The sequence below is a fragment of the Podarcis vaucheri genome (genome assembly GCF_965113315.1).
Source record: "Podarcis vaucheri genome assembly, chromosome: 3".
NCBI classification, from domain to species: domain Eukaryota; kingdom Metazoa; phylum Chordata; class Lepidosauria; order Squamata; family Lacertidae; genus Podarcis; species Podarcis vaucheri.
Window position 1 is genome coordinate 63,202,249 of NC_138761.1, and position 13,810 is coordinate 63,216,058.

General features: G+C 42.1%; 1 protein-coding gene and 1 long non-coding RNA gene across 3 annotated transcripts; one reads left to right on the plus strand and one right to left on the minus strand.

Moving 5' to 3' along the window:
* Positions 1–1,284: 1,284 nt before the first annotated feature.
* CCDC28A (coiled-coil domain containing 28A) lies at positions 1,285–7,802 on the minus strand. Of its 2 annotated transcripts, XM_082216008.1 has the most exons (7): positions 7,681–7,765; positions 6,733–6,878; positions 5,137–5,331; positions 3,654–3,817; positions 2,709–2,863; positions 2,147–2,169; positions 1,285–1,806 (listed from the first exon to the last, which is right to left on the minus strand). In XM_082216008.1, exons 3-7 carry the CDS (start codon positions 5,292–5,294, stop codon positions 1,752–1,754), a joined length of 555 nt encoding a protein of 184 aa, XP_082072134.1. In that variant the 5' UTR covers positions 5,295–5,331; positions 6,733–6,878; positions 7,681–7,765; the 3' UTR covers positions 1,285–1,751. The 2 variants fall into 2 exon arrangements, with proteins under 2 accessions (XP_082072134.1, XP_082072133.1); XM_082216007.1 differs by lacking the exon at positions 6,733–6,878 and having other exon boundaries at positions 7,681–7,802.
* A 134-nt stretch (positions 7,803–7,936) lies between these two features.
* LOC309528521 lies at positions 7,937–12,019 on the plus strand. The gene is made up of 3 exons (XR_014217790.1): positions 7,937–8,005; positions 8,536–11,351; positions 11,716–12,019. It is a non-coding gene; the product is annotated as an uncharacterized lncRNA (long non-coding RNA).
* The last annotated feature ends 1,791 nt before the right edge of the window (positions 12,020–13,810 follow it).

Below are 13,810 nucleotides of genomic sequence, written 5' to 3' on the forward strand. Positions count from 1 at the left end.
TCATAGACTATCTAGCAGGGGTGTTAGAAGAATGACTAATTGATGTGAAGCTATTTTGACTACAATGCATCTACATTTAAGTCACCTTTTCCTTGCTTCTGAAGAAAAAATAGATGTATATAAAAAGAAACTCCTTTTTATCTGGTGCATCATTTCCATAGCTTATCTGAAATTTGTTGGCCTGTCAGAACCTTTGGTACACTACATTAAAAAAACCAACATCACAGAGTTTTATTCAAAAGTGATTGTATAGGTTTTCTTCTGTTTTTGTATTTTGATATTCTGCAGTTTTGATGAAGGTTAAGAGTTGAAAAAGAATGAATGTCTCAAAACAAGTTTCAGATCTTCATGGCAGAACTTTATTTACATCTTGCTCCTGGTGTTGCTGAGTGCTTCTTACTGGAATTATTAGTTCCTCATGTTAACTGTTGTTCTTGGACTAACTTAATCAATTTCGTGGCTATGTTTTCATATTTTATTGCTTGAGTTCTTCTTTGAAAAAGGTGTGAAATAAGCTTTTTAAAACAAAGAACCCAAATGATCTTCAGATTCAGGGAGTAAAAACCAACCATGGGCTAAACAAACTCCTTTAGCAACAGATTTGGAAAATAAAACAAGAATTTAAAAGCAAACTCTGTATGTCATGGACTGGCTGGGAGCAGTGATAAGAGGCACCCGCTGGCGAACCCCCAAGGGAACCCCCAGGAGGAGAAGGCTCAGAGCCAAGGGATTGGCAGTGGGAGAACAATGATTTGTCAGAGGCAACAGGGTTTAGTAAGCAAGAAGAATCTGTGGCAGAGTACAGTTCAGACTTTGAGGCTGAAGCAGAAGCTGGAGAGGAAGGGAGTCAAGAGGCTGCTGAAGAATCCAGGGAGTCTGCCCATCCTGCTACGACCAGCTCCCCTTCCCTGTGTCTCCAAGAACACACAGAGAAATGAAAAGTACAGAACAGTGTTTAGTCATGTGCAGACGTGGTTTGAGACTGTGCAGGAAAAACCCAGAAGAGAAGCCTTAGAGAAGGGTGGGAAGGAAGAGACCTTTAGTCCTTGCAACTGTGTCATCGGGGCAAGACCTCCTAGGAAGAGACTGCTAGGCCTGAACTTGAATAAAGTTTTAACTTCACTGGCCTTGGGTGATTTATTGTTTTTTGTTGACCTACGCCTGACTCAAGCCCTGATACTGCAGTATAATACCCCCCCTTGCCCCCCACCAAAATAAGCCACACTTAAAGAACCTCTCCGTGGTAGACATATAAATTGTTACTGTAGAGAAAAACACTAGCAATCTTTAGAATCATTTTATTGCCGAAATAAATTAAACACTCATTTAACAGCATCACCCGCAAAAAGAAACACAGGAACGTCTAAGCTGATTGTCTGCACTGTGGGAAAGCTAAAGGAACACCACGCTCCATTATTAATTTAATCAAAGTTGAAGATATTATATTAAAAATCATACTTATATGGAACTCAAAATCATCCGAACACTCAGCATAAAAACGCATTTTCCAAGTTTTTCAAACACTTCACGGTCGATAAGGCAGTAATACAAAGCATAGCAGCAAGACATGGTCATCCTGTACCCTAGATTCCAACCCTGACAGATATGCAGAACTCGCATCTGCTAAGAGGAATGTGTGAATATGTTCACTTGCATATAAATACTTTGCTGCAGAAGCAAGAAAGAGAGTCCACTGGAAATGAAATAAGACACCCTGGGTTTCCGAAACACAAACAAAGACAAGGTGCATTTTAGCTTGTGCTGGTATTCGGAACATCTTGAACATCTGCTAAATGAAGTTTTTGTCTGAAACAAGCAAGTTAAGGAACTGCATCTTACAGGATTGAACTATAAAAACATCAATTTTTCCTAGTATTATATGTACTTTGAAAACAGCAATGTTTAAGGTAATAGCAAGAAAAGCAGAGTATTATTAAGAAGCCATAGGAACAAAGGAGAATATGGGTTTGTTAATCTAACACAACCTAAAATAAAAGCCTTAAAATGAAAGGTTGCTTGAGGAGTTGAATTGATGTCAGATTGTTTAACCTAGATTCATCATTACAATTTGATTACGAACTAAGGTGTACAATTTGGACAATTAACACTTGCTTCATCAGCACAGGCCATTTCACAAAAAGGATACATAGAGGAATTCAGTTCTTCCAACTACAATGCAAAAAAACAGAGAATCAGCATGATAGTGATAAATTAGCCAAGCAATCAAGTTTCAGTTAATTAGATTCAGTGTGTCTCTTCTGCAAGTGGGAGGGCTCCTTCCATTCACAGAAAGGACTGAGATCCAATGGAGTCTTCCACTGGAGGAAGGCTGATTATACCAATGATATGAAAGGAGGTGCCCTGGACCCAAGGGCTTTATAGATACCAAACAGCACTTTGCCCAAAAGAATTTTGGTAACCAGTACAGATGCTTGTTCTGGTTCACTGCAAAACTAAATTCAGGTTTACCGTAATTATTGTACCATTTTCAGAATTATTCTGGTTGCCCAAGCTTAGGCTTAGACAGCAATGGAATTAGCCAGCTTCAGAGTTCTATTCAGTCAAGAATAGAAGTACAGTGCTTAAGAAAACTAATCTTAGCATCTATAGATGTGGTTCTTATTGTTACAAGAACTTCCATTCAGCTCTTCCCAATTTCTGAATACAGATTTGACTGTGTAGAGCAAATCCTCGTTGTTTATACTTACATCTGACAGCAGCCTATCAAGATTGGAGTCACTAGCTACTTTTCTCTTATCTTCAGGAAGTTCTTCCAACTCCCCATAAAGCTCTAGATTCAAGCGGGCCAGCTTCTCCTGCATTCCTCTTACATGTTCCATTTGCTCTATGGAACATTCATTTCCTGAAACAATCAGAATGCAGAAATATCAAAACAAAGTTCTGACAAAGGTAAAGGAATAGATCATCTCTTCTACTTATTCCAATACAGTTGTACCTTGTTTGCTGAATGCCTTGGAACTCGTACATTTCAGTCCCGAACTATCAAAAAGCAGAAGTGAGTGTTCCGGTTTTTGAACAATTTTTGGAAGCTAAACGTCTGACCCAGTTTCCACAGCTTCCGATTGGCTGCAGGAGCTTCATGCTTGGCTAATCAGAAGCCATGCTTTGGTTTCCGAACGTTTTGGAAGTCAAATGGACTTCCAGAACGGATTCCGTTCGACTTCCAAGGTTCGACTGTATAAAAGAATTAGAAGATTTACACTGGCAAAAGTATGCAGCATAAGACAATACATTATAGCTCTACAGTACAGTATGCACACCTCTGGTTGTGTGTCTTTCAGGATGTGAACACGGCAAACCTGTAAGTATTTTCCTGGTTTCACCGCGCACACATGCGCAGAAGCGCTAAACTGCGCCGCGTGCATGTGCGGAAGTGGCACCTTTGGTTGTAAATTCCTCGGGATGTGGCCGGACTTCCAGAACAGATCCTGTTCGCAACCGGAGGTACAACTGTACTTCGAAGTCTGGCAATAGTACCATGATCTGCCCCCTCTGCTACAGATACCCAGATTTAGAGAGAGAGAGAGAGATGGTTTATTGAAACACCACATAAGTTTTAAGACACTTAAGACTTTCAGCCATATCCTACACTTTCACATGTGAAAGAAGTGGAGAAGTAGCAGTCAAGTTACCAAATGCTTGAAGTTTGCCAGAGTGGAAGTCATTCAGAAGACTCAGAAGTCCTTTCTCCATCTCCTGAACATCTGATACATCAGTGAGAAATGAGTGCTGGATTGGAGCAGACTGTGCTCCTTTGCTTTCTGCTCCTGGTGCTTTGGCTTTCTCTTTCATGCCCCTGAGAAAAATAAGTTATTTAAATTATTACCACCTTCTTGGTGCTCTCAGTCTTTTTGCTATCTTGAATGTACAATGTGACAAATGCCTTAAAGAAAATATCATCCTGGGACAAAAGCACAAATATATTACAAATGATCCATTATGCTATATCCAGAACTAGTGTTCTAGTTTGCAATTCACAGTATAAACTTATGAAGGTAGTGATACGGTTACCTGATTGTACAAACAGCTTCTCTAGATTTTACATTTCATTAAGAAAGAAAAAGAGCTCTATCTGATATCATGCAAAGATTTCATGGAAAATTCCTAGCTAAGAAAGGCTGCATGCTAATTTCTGAATTAGAGATAACTGCTTGAATGACAAGGATTTATCTCCTTAAAAATGTTTGACAAATTCTAAATGGAAACTTTTAAAGGGTATCATTGTTTTACTGGACTATCCAAACCATGGGTTAGATTTTTTTCTAAAAAGCATTCAACAACCCACTATTTCAAAAACCCTGTATTATAAAATTAAAAGTAGCCTAACAACAGACCTCAGAATTCTGGAAATGTGTAATATCTGCAGTTTAAACAAATTTTAAACAAGATCACATGAAATTAATCAACAATGCAGACTTTATGTCATTAGAAACAAAGTATTTGCTTGAGGGAAAAGTACTGCATTTAATTATTACTCAATCTTTTGTATTTCTGGGTTGTTTTGTTACTGTTTTAGTGAATTTATATTATATGCTTGTATGTAGTCTTGGGTGCCTTGCTGCAGAAAGATAACTGGTAAAACAGTAAAATTCTCTGAAGTACATTTAGTTAGATTACTTTTCCCTTTTTGTGATTTCATTAGAACTGTAGTACAAAAAAGCAATCACTGAAAATCCAAGTCTACACATGTGGCTCGCCGTGCCATAGGGACAAATAAAGAGCCATTGTATCTAATGACGTTTACTGTAAGTTGGTGTAAGACTGCAGCCTAAATCAAAGAGAGCCAGTGTGGTGTAGTGGTTAAGAGCGGTAGTCTCATAATCTGGGGAACCGGGTTCGCGTCTCCACTCCTCCACATGCAGCTGCTAGGTGACCTTGGGCCAGCCACACTTCTTTGAAGTCTCTCAGCCCCACTCATCTCACAGAGTGTTTGTTGTGGGGGAGGAAGGGAAAGGAGAATGTTAGCCACTTTGAGACTCCTTAAAGGGAGTGAAAGGCAGGATATCAAATCCAAACTCCTCTTCTTCTTCTTTTATTTTTTTTCTCTGCCTGAAAAGTATAAAGTCTCAATTTGGCCAGCAGCTTGACAACAACAGGCAACATATGAGCATTTACCTTTTAAACTTTGGTTTCTGTGAAGGTGGCTGTGGTGCAGGGTTTGAAAACACTGTACTTTTGCTAGGAGGCACAGAATTTTTCTTATTGTTGACCACTTGAGTGACATGAGAAGTGGATGATTTGGGACTCCTTCTCTTAGTTTTTCTTTCTTCCATTTTCACAGATTGTTGGTACTATATGGTTAATGCCTCTCTGAGGAGGAAAGATTAAATAATATATAGTGTTATCTGTGCCAATGAAGAGCATGGTTAATATTAACAGATCAATTTTAGAGTATTTTTACTTATACTTTAAGTTCTGTGAGGTACTTCAAGAGTGCAGTCAGGAAGAAAGATATAAACATTTCTTACGTGCATTTAATAAAAAGTAATTCCCATTGTTCAAGGTTCTGCTTCCAAATATGCATAGAATTGGAATGCTATGCTTGCAAGCTGGCTTTAGCTTTTGTGTGGCCAATGCCATTTAATAATATCTGTGCTTGAAATATTTTTTAATAGGTAGCCTATCGATCACTATTTTATAGTTAGATAATTATACAGGGAAATATATGTTGCCCAAATATGACCATATTTTAAGTGTCTATCCAATCATAGCACAAAAAAGTAAAAGAAAAATAAAAGTAACTAATAATTAGCTGTGCACAGGTTCCTACAACTGTATCCACCACAGCAATATACTTTTATTATATATTGCAGTTACAATATTTACCTGGAATAAAGTTCCATTGAACTCGGTGGGATTAACTGCTGAGTAAATATACATTAGAATTAGGCTGCACATTTCTAAGCTAATAGAATCATAGAATCACAGAGTTGGAATAGACCACAAGGGCCATCGAGTCCAACCCCCTGCCAAGCAGGAAACACCATCAGAGCACTCCTGACATATGGTTGTCAAGCCTCTGCTTAAAGACCTCCGAAGAAGGAGACGCCACCACACTCCTTGGCAGCAAATTCTACTGTCGAACAGCTCTTACTGTCAGGAAGTTCTTCCTAATGTTTAGGTGGAATCTTCTTTCTTGTAGTTTGGATCCATTGCTCCGTGTCCGCTTCTCTGGAGCAGCAGAAAACAACCTTTCTCCCTCCTCTATATGACATCCTTTTATATATTTGAACATGGCTATCATATCACCCCTTAACCTCCTCTTCTCCAGGCTAAACATGCCCAGCTCCCTTAGCCGTTCCTCATAAGGCATCGTTTCCAGGCCTTTGACCATTTTGGTTGCCCTCCTCTGTACCAACAGATTCAGAAAAGGTTGCATGACCACCTATTAACATTCCAATTATGGCTAACTGCAGGCCACCTTATCTATCTGAAAAAGGAGGTTTAGGCCATAATAAAATTATATTATTCAAGGTGCCACTAGACTCTTCTTGCTTTTGTTAGGACAAACCAACATAGTGACTCTTTTGGAATTTGTCACTTGGTTGACGTGATGCAAATCTTGTCAGTCAAATTACATCTGATTAATATTGCTAGAAGAATATTTTAAAGCCTAACTAACGTTCATAGACAGCCTAATGCCAAATAACAAATCTTAACAGTGTGCCATTAGATTAAGTATTGCTCTGTTCTGCCTTTGTGAGACCACACCTGGAGTACTGTGTCCAATTCTGGCCACCACAGTTTAAGGATACTGACAAGCTGGAACGTGTGCATAGGAGGGTGAGACGAAGATGATCAAAGGTTTGAAAACCAAACCTTATGAGGAACGGTTGAGGGATCTGGGTATGTTTAGCCTGGAAAAGACAAAACTGAGAAGATAAGATAGCCATCTTTAAATATCTAAAGGGATGTCACATGAAAGATGGAGCAAGCTTGTTTTCTCCTGCTTTGTAGGACCTGAACCAAAGGCTTCCAAGTTACAAGAAAGGAAATTCTGACTAAACATCAGGGAGAACTTTTTGGTGGTAAGGCCTGTTCAATGGTGGAACAAATTCCCTTGTAAAGTGGTGGACTCTCCTTCCTTGGAGGTTTTTAATCAGGCTGGATGGTCATATGTCATGGGTGCTTTAGCTGAGATTCCTGCACTGCAGGGGGTTGGAATAGATGACCCCCAGGATCCCTTCCAAGTCTACAATTCTATGACTGTCTGATGAAGATGGATGGTCCAATTTGCTGCAGGGCAAGCAGTAGCGTCAGGTAAATCACTTTTAATAATAATTTTTAAAAGGCAATTAAAAAATACCAACTCCTTCCCGGCATGATATTCGTTTAAAAGCTGAGGGGAGGGGAATGCAGAATTTAAAACAAAGTTGCTGTTCTACGAGAGCGTGGCAAAAACACAGGAAACAAAAAAATCTCACATAACTTAAAGTCGGTACTTATTCCCAAAATTGCATATTTTTAAAATATGTTTAAGGAACAGATCAAAGAACCCTGGTAGAGCCTTTTATCACATTTAAAATATCGGAGTGCTAGAAATAATTTCCGGCTGTTAGAAGGCCAATTTTGCCACATTTTTCCAAGTAAAGGTCTTTTCTGACTGACGGAAGAGAACGGAAACCAAAATTCTTCCCCCCATCCCTATATCCACCTTACCTGGGAGTTCACATTTGTCCGAATTGAAGCATTTCAGCCTGATATTTACGGAAGCAACATCCGTGGTCATGTGACCTGAAAGAGCCTCACGGGGGCGTTCCCGTGCCGCGTGATAGTTCCTTCGCATTTTGGGAGTTGTAGTACGATTTCATCCCAAACGGCATGTTTCCGTCGAGAGAAAAAATACATTTCCCACAATCCATTTCGAGAAGAGGGGGGAAATAGGCGGGGCGCGGAAGGTGTTTTACAGGAAGGCCGGGGAGCGCACGAAGAAAAAGGAGCGAGCAAAATGAATCTCCTTTTCACATAAAGCCGTTCGATGCGGGTAGGGGGCGCGGCCTTCAACGCCAAGAGACTACAACTCCCGTGATCCTCCGCGGCTTACAGAGAGAGAGAGAGAGAGAGAGAGAGAGAGAGAGAGAGAGAGAGAGAGAGAGCGCGCCCCTATTAGGAAAAGCAGCATGATCCTGGAAGGGAGAGGGAAGAGGGAAGTGGGCACGAGCCCTTCCTCTGAGAGTAGCACTGCTTGGCTTTGCTAATTGCGGTTGTCCATAATTGGCAAGGGTGGAGCGCAATAAGGGCGGGCCCTTGATTAGAGAAAGGGGAGCGCCCTCTCAGGCAGAAAACGAAATGAGAGGAAATGCAGAGATTTCAGTTTTTGTTCTTGTTCAGGGGCTGCGTCGGCTCACCTGCTCTGCTCCTCAAGTACGGAGCATTTAAAAAAGCTCCAGAGCGCTGCTGCTCTTTCTCCCCAATACAGTGATGCACCCTTGACCTCTTTTTCTCTCTCCTCTCTCTCTCTCTTTCTTCTGTTGTGCGAATTCATAGCACTCCTCCTTTCTTGCTTGCTTCCAGCGCTGCAATGAATATCCCGATCGTATGCATGTTCACTCGGATGCAAACCCTTCTGGATTCAATGCCAAGCAAGTGTTTAGAGCCAGCTCTCCTACGCTCCCTTACACTACCAGGAAGCACTGGTGTTCAGTTACCGAGTTGCTGCTGGAAAAACCTGATGATGTCCATCTGTTCCAAGATTCAGCTGAAGCCTCTAATTTTTAGAATGAAAGGTGAATGTGAGCGAAGGGAAATGAAACCTTTCTTCTCCTCCTCCCCGTCTTCGCCACACGCTCCATTCCTGCGTACACTTTTCGTCTCATGCTGACCCTCTTTGGTAGCAGAGCCAGCATGGGGAGAAAAGTGCCTGTAGGGATGGAGCGCAGGGAGAAGATGGGGCAGAGTTCACTTCCCCTCCTCCACAGGCACCTTTTCTTACAAAAAAATAGACTTATCCTCGTGTTTTATGTGCATGGGGCAGATAGATAAACAAATGTGGCTTTCAGTTTGGCTCATCTGTGCTCTTAAGCAGGGCACTGTAGATTCCAAGTTAGTTGCTGCTCAGAATTTGAAACAACAATGCCAAATTCATGTTTATCCTGCTAGAGTGGGAAAGGAGTAGTACTGTCCAGTATGTAATTTTGGGTGTAATTGTGACTCTCTATGGAAATGATTACTTAGGATTGTCAACACAGTTCTGGAAAGTGAACTTGTGGTAGGCCAGCTCTCAGGCAGCCACTTCACTGCAGTCACAAATTATTGCCCTTTACTTCACCCTTCATTGATCCTGTGCTGTGCTGCAGCATTGTGGTGGTTTTTTGTTTTGTTGCTTTGTTTTGCTATTTCTTCCATGCAAGAGTTTGCTTAGCCAGTTTATGCCAATATTGGGAAGGGAAGACAGACAGGAAACATGTGGCAGAAGTGCATTGGATTTTAAAATGGAATCTGTCCCAGTTAATTGTAAACCTTATGATAATGACACATCAAGAGATAAACTGTGAATTAAATAGTTGTTGCAAAGATAGCACAAACTAACTGTAGCTTTGAGTTGAAGTAAACGTAATGAAATCTATTTTCCAGCTACACACATTGCTTCTGCCTAAACACTTGTTCAGATTTTTCCAAGTGAAGTGCCCAACCATCCCCAAGGATAAAACTGTGGAAGAAGTAACTTCTGACTTGGTGTATCCCTAGATGCAGCTACCACTTCCCAGCGGTGGTTTTCAGGAGGATAGTGTCACATTTTTCAGCTGTTATGCTGGCATCAATTGCTACTGAAAAGTGGCAGCTGTTCCAGGAAGCGCAGGTCAGATATTAACTTTCTTCTGAGAACTGCAGGCTGCTCTTTGTGGAGTGATTTGCAAAGCCTTCTGAAGTGGCCCTGAGACTCATGTACATGGTGGCCAGGGCCACCCCACCCATGAGGCAAGGTGAGACTACTACCTCAGGCGGCTCGATCTATGGGGTAGCAGATCCAGTCTCCAAGGAATGCCTTGCCTGCTGCTGCTGCCACCGCCACTGCCATGGACTCCTTGCCACCTCCTCAGCAGTCCCTACCATGCCACCTCTATAGCAGCCTCTTGGCGAATAGGAGGCACTCTTGGTCTCCTCCCACAGCATGAGACGAAATGGTGGGGGCTGCCCTCTGGGGATTTCTGGGCTCTGCACCTGGCCAGCGTGTTTTAAAGTGAGCCCCTTCCCTACCCATCCACAATGACCTTTGATTCCCATATGGTAATGTTGAGTTGAGTATCATCCCCTTGTTCCCAGTGTTGATCTTTATTCCCCCTTTGTTCCTGATGTAGATCTTCACTCCTTCCCTGGTGGGAGCGGGGCAGAACGGACCATACCATTTTGTGGTTTGCCTCAGGTGCCAAAATGTCTTGGATCGGTCCTAATGGTGGCCAACCTAAAACCTTCCATTTAGTGTCCCCCTCCCTGCCTGTGACAAGCATGTTGTATTCAACCACAATCACACCTAGGGTGAATCTTTCAGTACTCGTTGGTAAGTGTCCAACACAACCAGAAAGCCAAATCCACAACTGACCTGCTACACTTTGGGGAATATTGTTGGGAAAGCAGTGTAATCAATGCCTGCATTTATCATTATTATGGGCCTGTGTTTCCCCCTGCTACTTTTACAAAGAAAACCTCATAAAACACTGATATGGGAAAACATCAGAGAACGCTGTAGCTGATGTTGCCTCATTGAGATTTGGAACATGTTCACAGAATTTCTGTATGACCCCTGAGGAACAGATTTACTGCAGCATGTGTTGAATGTAAGCTGCTGCTGCTTCTCCCTGTCTTTCTCTTTAGACAATTAAGTTTTCTTGTATCAGCTTTATTTCTTGTTTCTTTTTGGTGTGTTTCCACCGGACTTGCTGCTGCTGGTTTGACCACTTTTTTGTCCACTCAGCAGTAATAAAATATGTTTTCTCTCTTAAACAGGGCCTCCTAGCTGGCTTGGTACTTAGTGTCCTCCACTTCAAAAAAAAAAGGGGGGGAGGGGGGAAAGAATGGGAAACCTGTAGCACCTTCAGGGGAGTGAACCTGAAAGACTAGAAAATAATATTAGACTTCCAGGGAAAAGGGGGAAAAATGCTTGAATGCATGGGATGAGGTCATACTTAATTGCCTTTACTACACATTTGTCCCTTTTCAAAGCTTTTCTTCACAACTATAAACATTTAATCTCTTTTCTCTCACACAACAACACACATAAATCCACCATTTAAAAGTCATTCCAATACACATTTAAGACCTTTATCCTATTTTAAAGATAACATTTGCTTCATAATTCCTTCCTCATAATAACATATTGATTTCAGTGTTAGGTAAAGGTAAAGGGACCCCTGACCATTAGGTCCAATTGTGGCCGACTGGGGTTGCGGCACTCATCTCGCTTTATTGGCCGAGGGAGCTGGAGTACAGCTTCCAGGTCATATGGCCAGCATGACTAAGCCGCTTCTGGCGAACCAGAGCAGCGCATGGAAACGCCGTTTACCTTCCCACCGGAGCGGTACCTATTTATCTACTTGCACTTTGATGTGCTTTTGAACTGCTAGGTTGGCAGGAGCAGGGACCGAGCAACGGGAGCTCACCCCGTCGCGGGGATTCGAGCCGCCAAGCTTCTGATCGGCAAGTCCTAGGCTCTGTGGTTTAACCCACAGCGCCACCGGCATCCCATTTCAGTGTTAGCCAAGGCAAAATAAAATGTCAGATCTAGTCAATATACAACATAGGCTTGGATCTTACATTGCCCTTCTGGGGTCCCCTGCTCCACAATTATTTATTTCCCCCCACAGCCTCCAGTGCTACTTCCTGCACTGTTCCGGTGCTAAACTCTCTAGAGTAGATTTCCATGGCTGCATAGGGAAGGGTGAAATTGCTTTCCCACCCTGGCACTGTGTGAGCAGAATTCTGTTCACAGGAACGTAGCATCCAAGCCATAGTGTTACTGACAAAAATCCACACGGTGTATCAGCAGTAACTATTGCACATGTAAGAAGCCTCTTGAGTATTCATAGGTCAGAACAGCTTATGTCATGTGAGGAGGCCTGATCCCTATGCAAGTTTCTGTTCTATATTAGTTGCTGATGACACCCAGATCTATCACTCCATTCCATCAGAATCAGGTGAGGCACAGAAGCAGTTGGATCAGAGCCTGGAGAACAATAACAGGCTGGATGAGGGCCAGTGGCTTGAAATGGAATCCTTACCAGATGGATGTTCTGTAGGTAGGTACATGACATACCTGCAGAGCCCCGCTTTACATATTTAGAAACCCTCTTTCAAATCTAAATAGAAGATATATAATGCTGCTATCTGTGTTGCTTCAGCAAACTTATGAAGCAGTGTCCAAAAAATAAAAAATTAAAATGACATTTCAGTTGTTCAGAGTAAAATGGAGGATAACATTTCTTTTCAACAGATTCACTCCCATGTGACTGAGGTGAAAGGTTAAAGATGGGGCAGAGAGGAAGGTGCAGGGGAGAGTGCCTGACTCGTTTTGCAGGATTGAAGACACTCCCACTGATAATAGTAATAATACTGCACAGCTAGTTTAAATGACATGAACAGTGGAAGTAAAATGCAGTAACTAAAAAAAAATTGGGGGGGGGGTTTAAATCTAACTAAGTCATTGTGTGAGTGGAACTTCTCCTCACCTTTCATGCCCACTCCCAAATCAACTCTAGAGGGTTTTGGGAAACGCCAGAGCAAATTTGGGAGGGGGCACACAGGAGAAGGATATGGAAAGTGAGTTCCTCTTGTGCAATTACTTGGTTGCATACAACCAGGACTAGTCCACCCATGAGGCAAGGTGAGACAACCGCCATGGGTGACAGGATGCATCACTTACCGCTGCCGCCACAGTAGCAGCAACAGCTGCAACACACTCCTTGGAAGCCAGATCTGCCACATCTTCTACAGCAGGGGTCAGCAACCTTTCTCAGCCATGGGCCGGTCTACCGACCCTCAGACCATGTGGGGGGCCAGACTGTTTTTTTGGGGGGAATGAACGAATTCCTATGCCCCACAAATAACCCAGAGATGCATTTTAAATAAAAGGACACATTCTACTCATTTAAAAACACGCTGATTCCAGACCATCCATGGGACGGATTGAGAATGCCTTAGGTTGCCTACCCCTGGTCTACAGCCTTCCCAATGCTACCTTGACATCAGCCTCTTGGTGAATATGCACTTCCGGTCTCCTCCCAATTCCTAGGGAGGAAATGGTGGGGGCGGTCTCCTGGGCCCTGCACCTGTTAACCATCCCAAGTCTTTTGAGCTTCATGTAAATGTTGGGTGAATGACCAACTATTTTTCAGCTGAACATGTTCTGAAATTTGTCATGCAGAGTGAACCAATAATTAAAGAAGGCAGCTTCTACTGCCGTATCACTTACAATGCCATGTTGATCTCTAGTTTCTTCTGATTACTGCATTGCAGTGGGTTCACCAGCATCTGAATTTGCGAAAATATTTTGCAGTCATAGACAGAAAATAGGTGGTTGCTAGGCATGCACCCCATGAGTCATATCAACTGACCCTAAATCTATTATGTACTGTTTGAGGTCTTCCATTCAATGTTTTGTTACCTAGAACTAGATACTACACCAGTATAAATTAATGAAGTACACTATTCAACAGCAGGGCAAGCACTTGCCATTCATCTTTTGTTGATCTATGGGACTCTTTTCTTTGTGTCTTTAATTATTTATCCCCCAAAGTTCTTATGGAATAATAGCTCTTTGAAAAATAAAAGAGAGATTAAAACTTGAATTTGTATT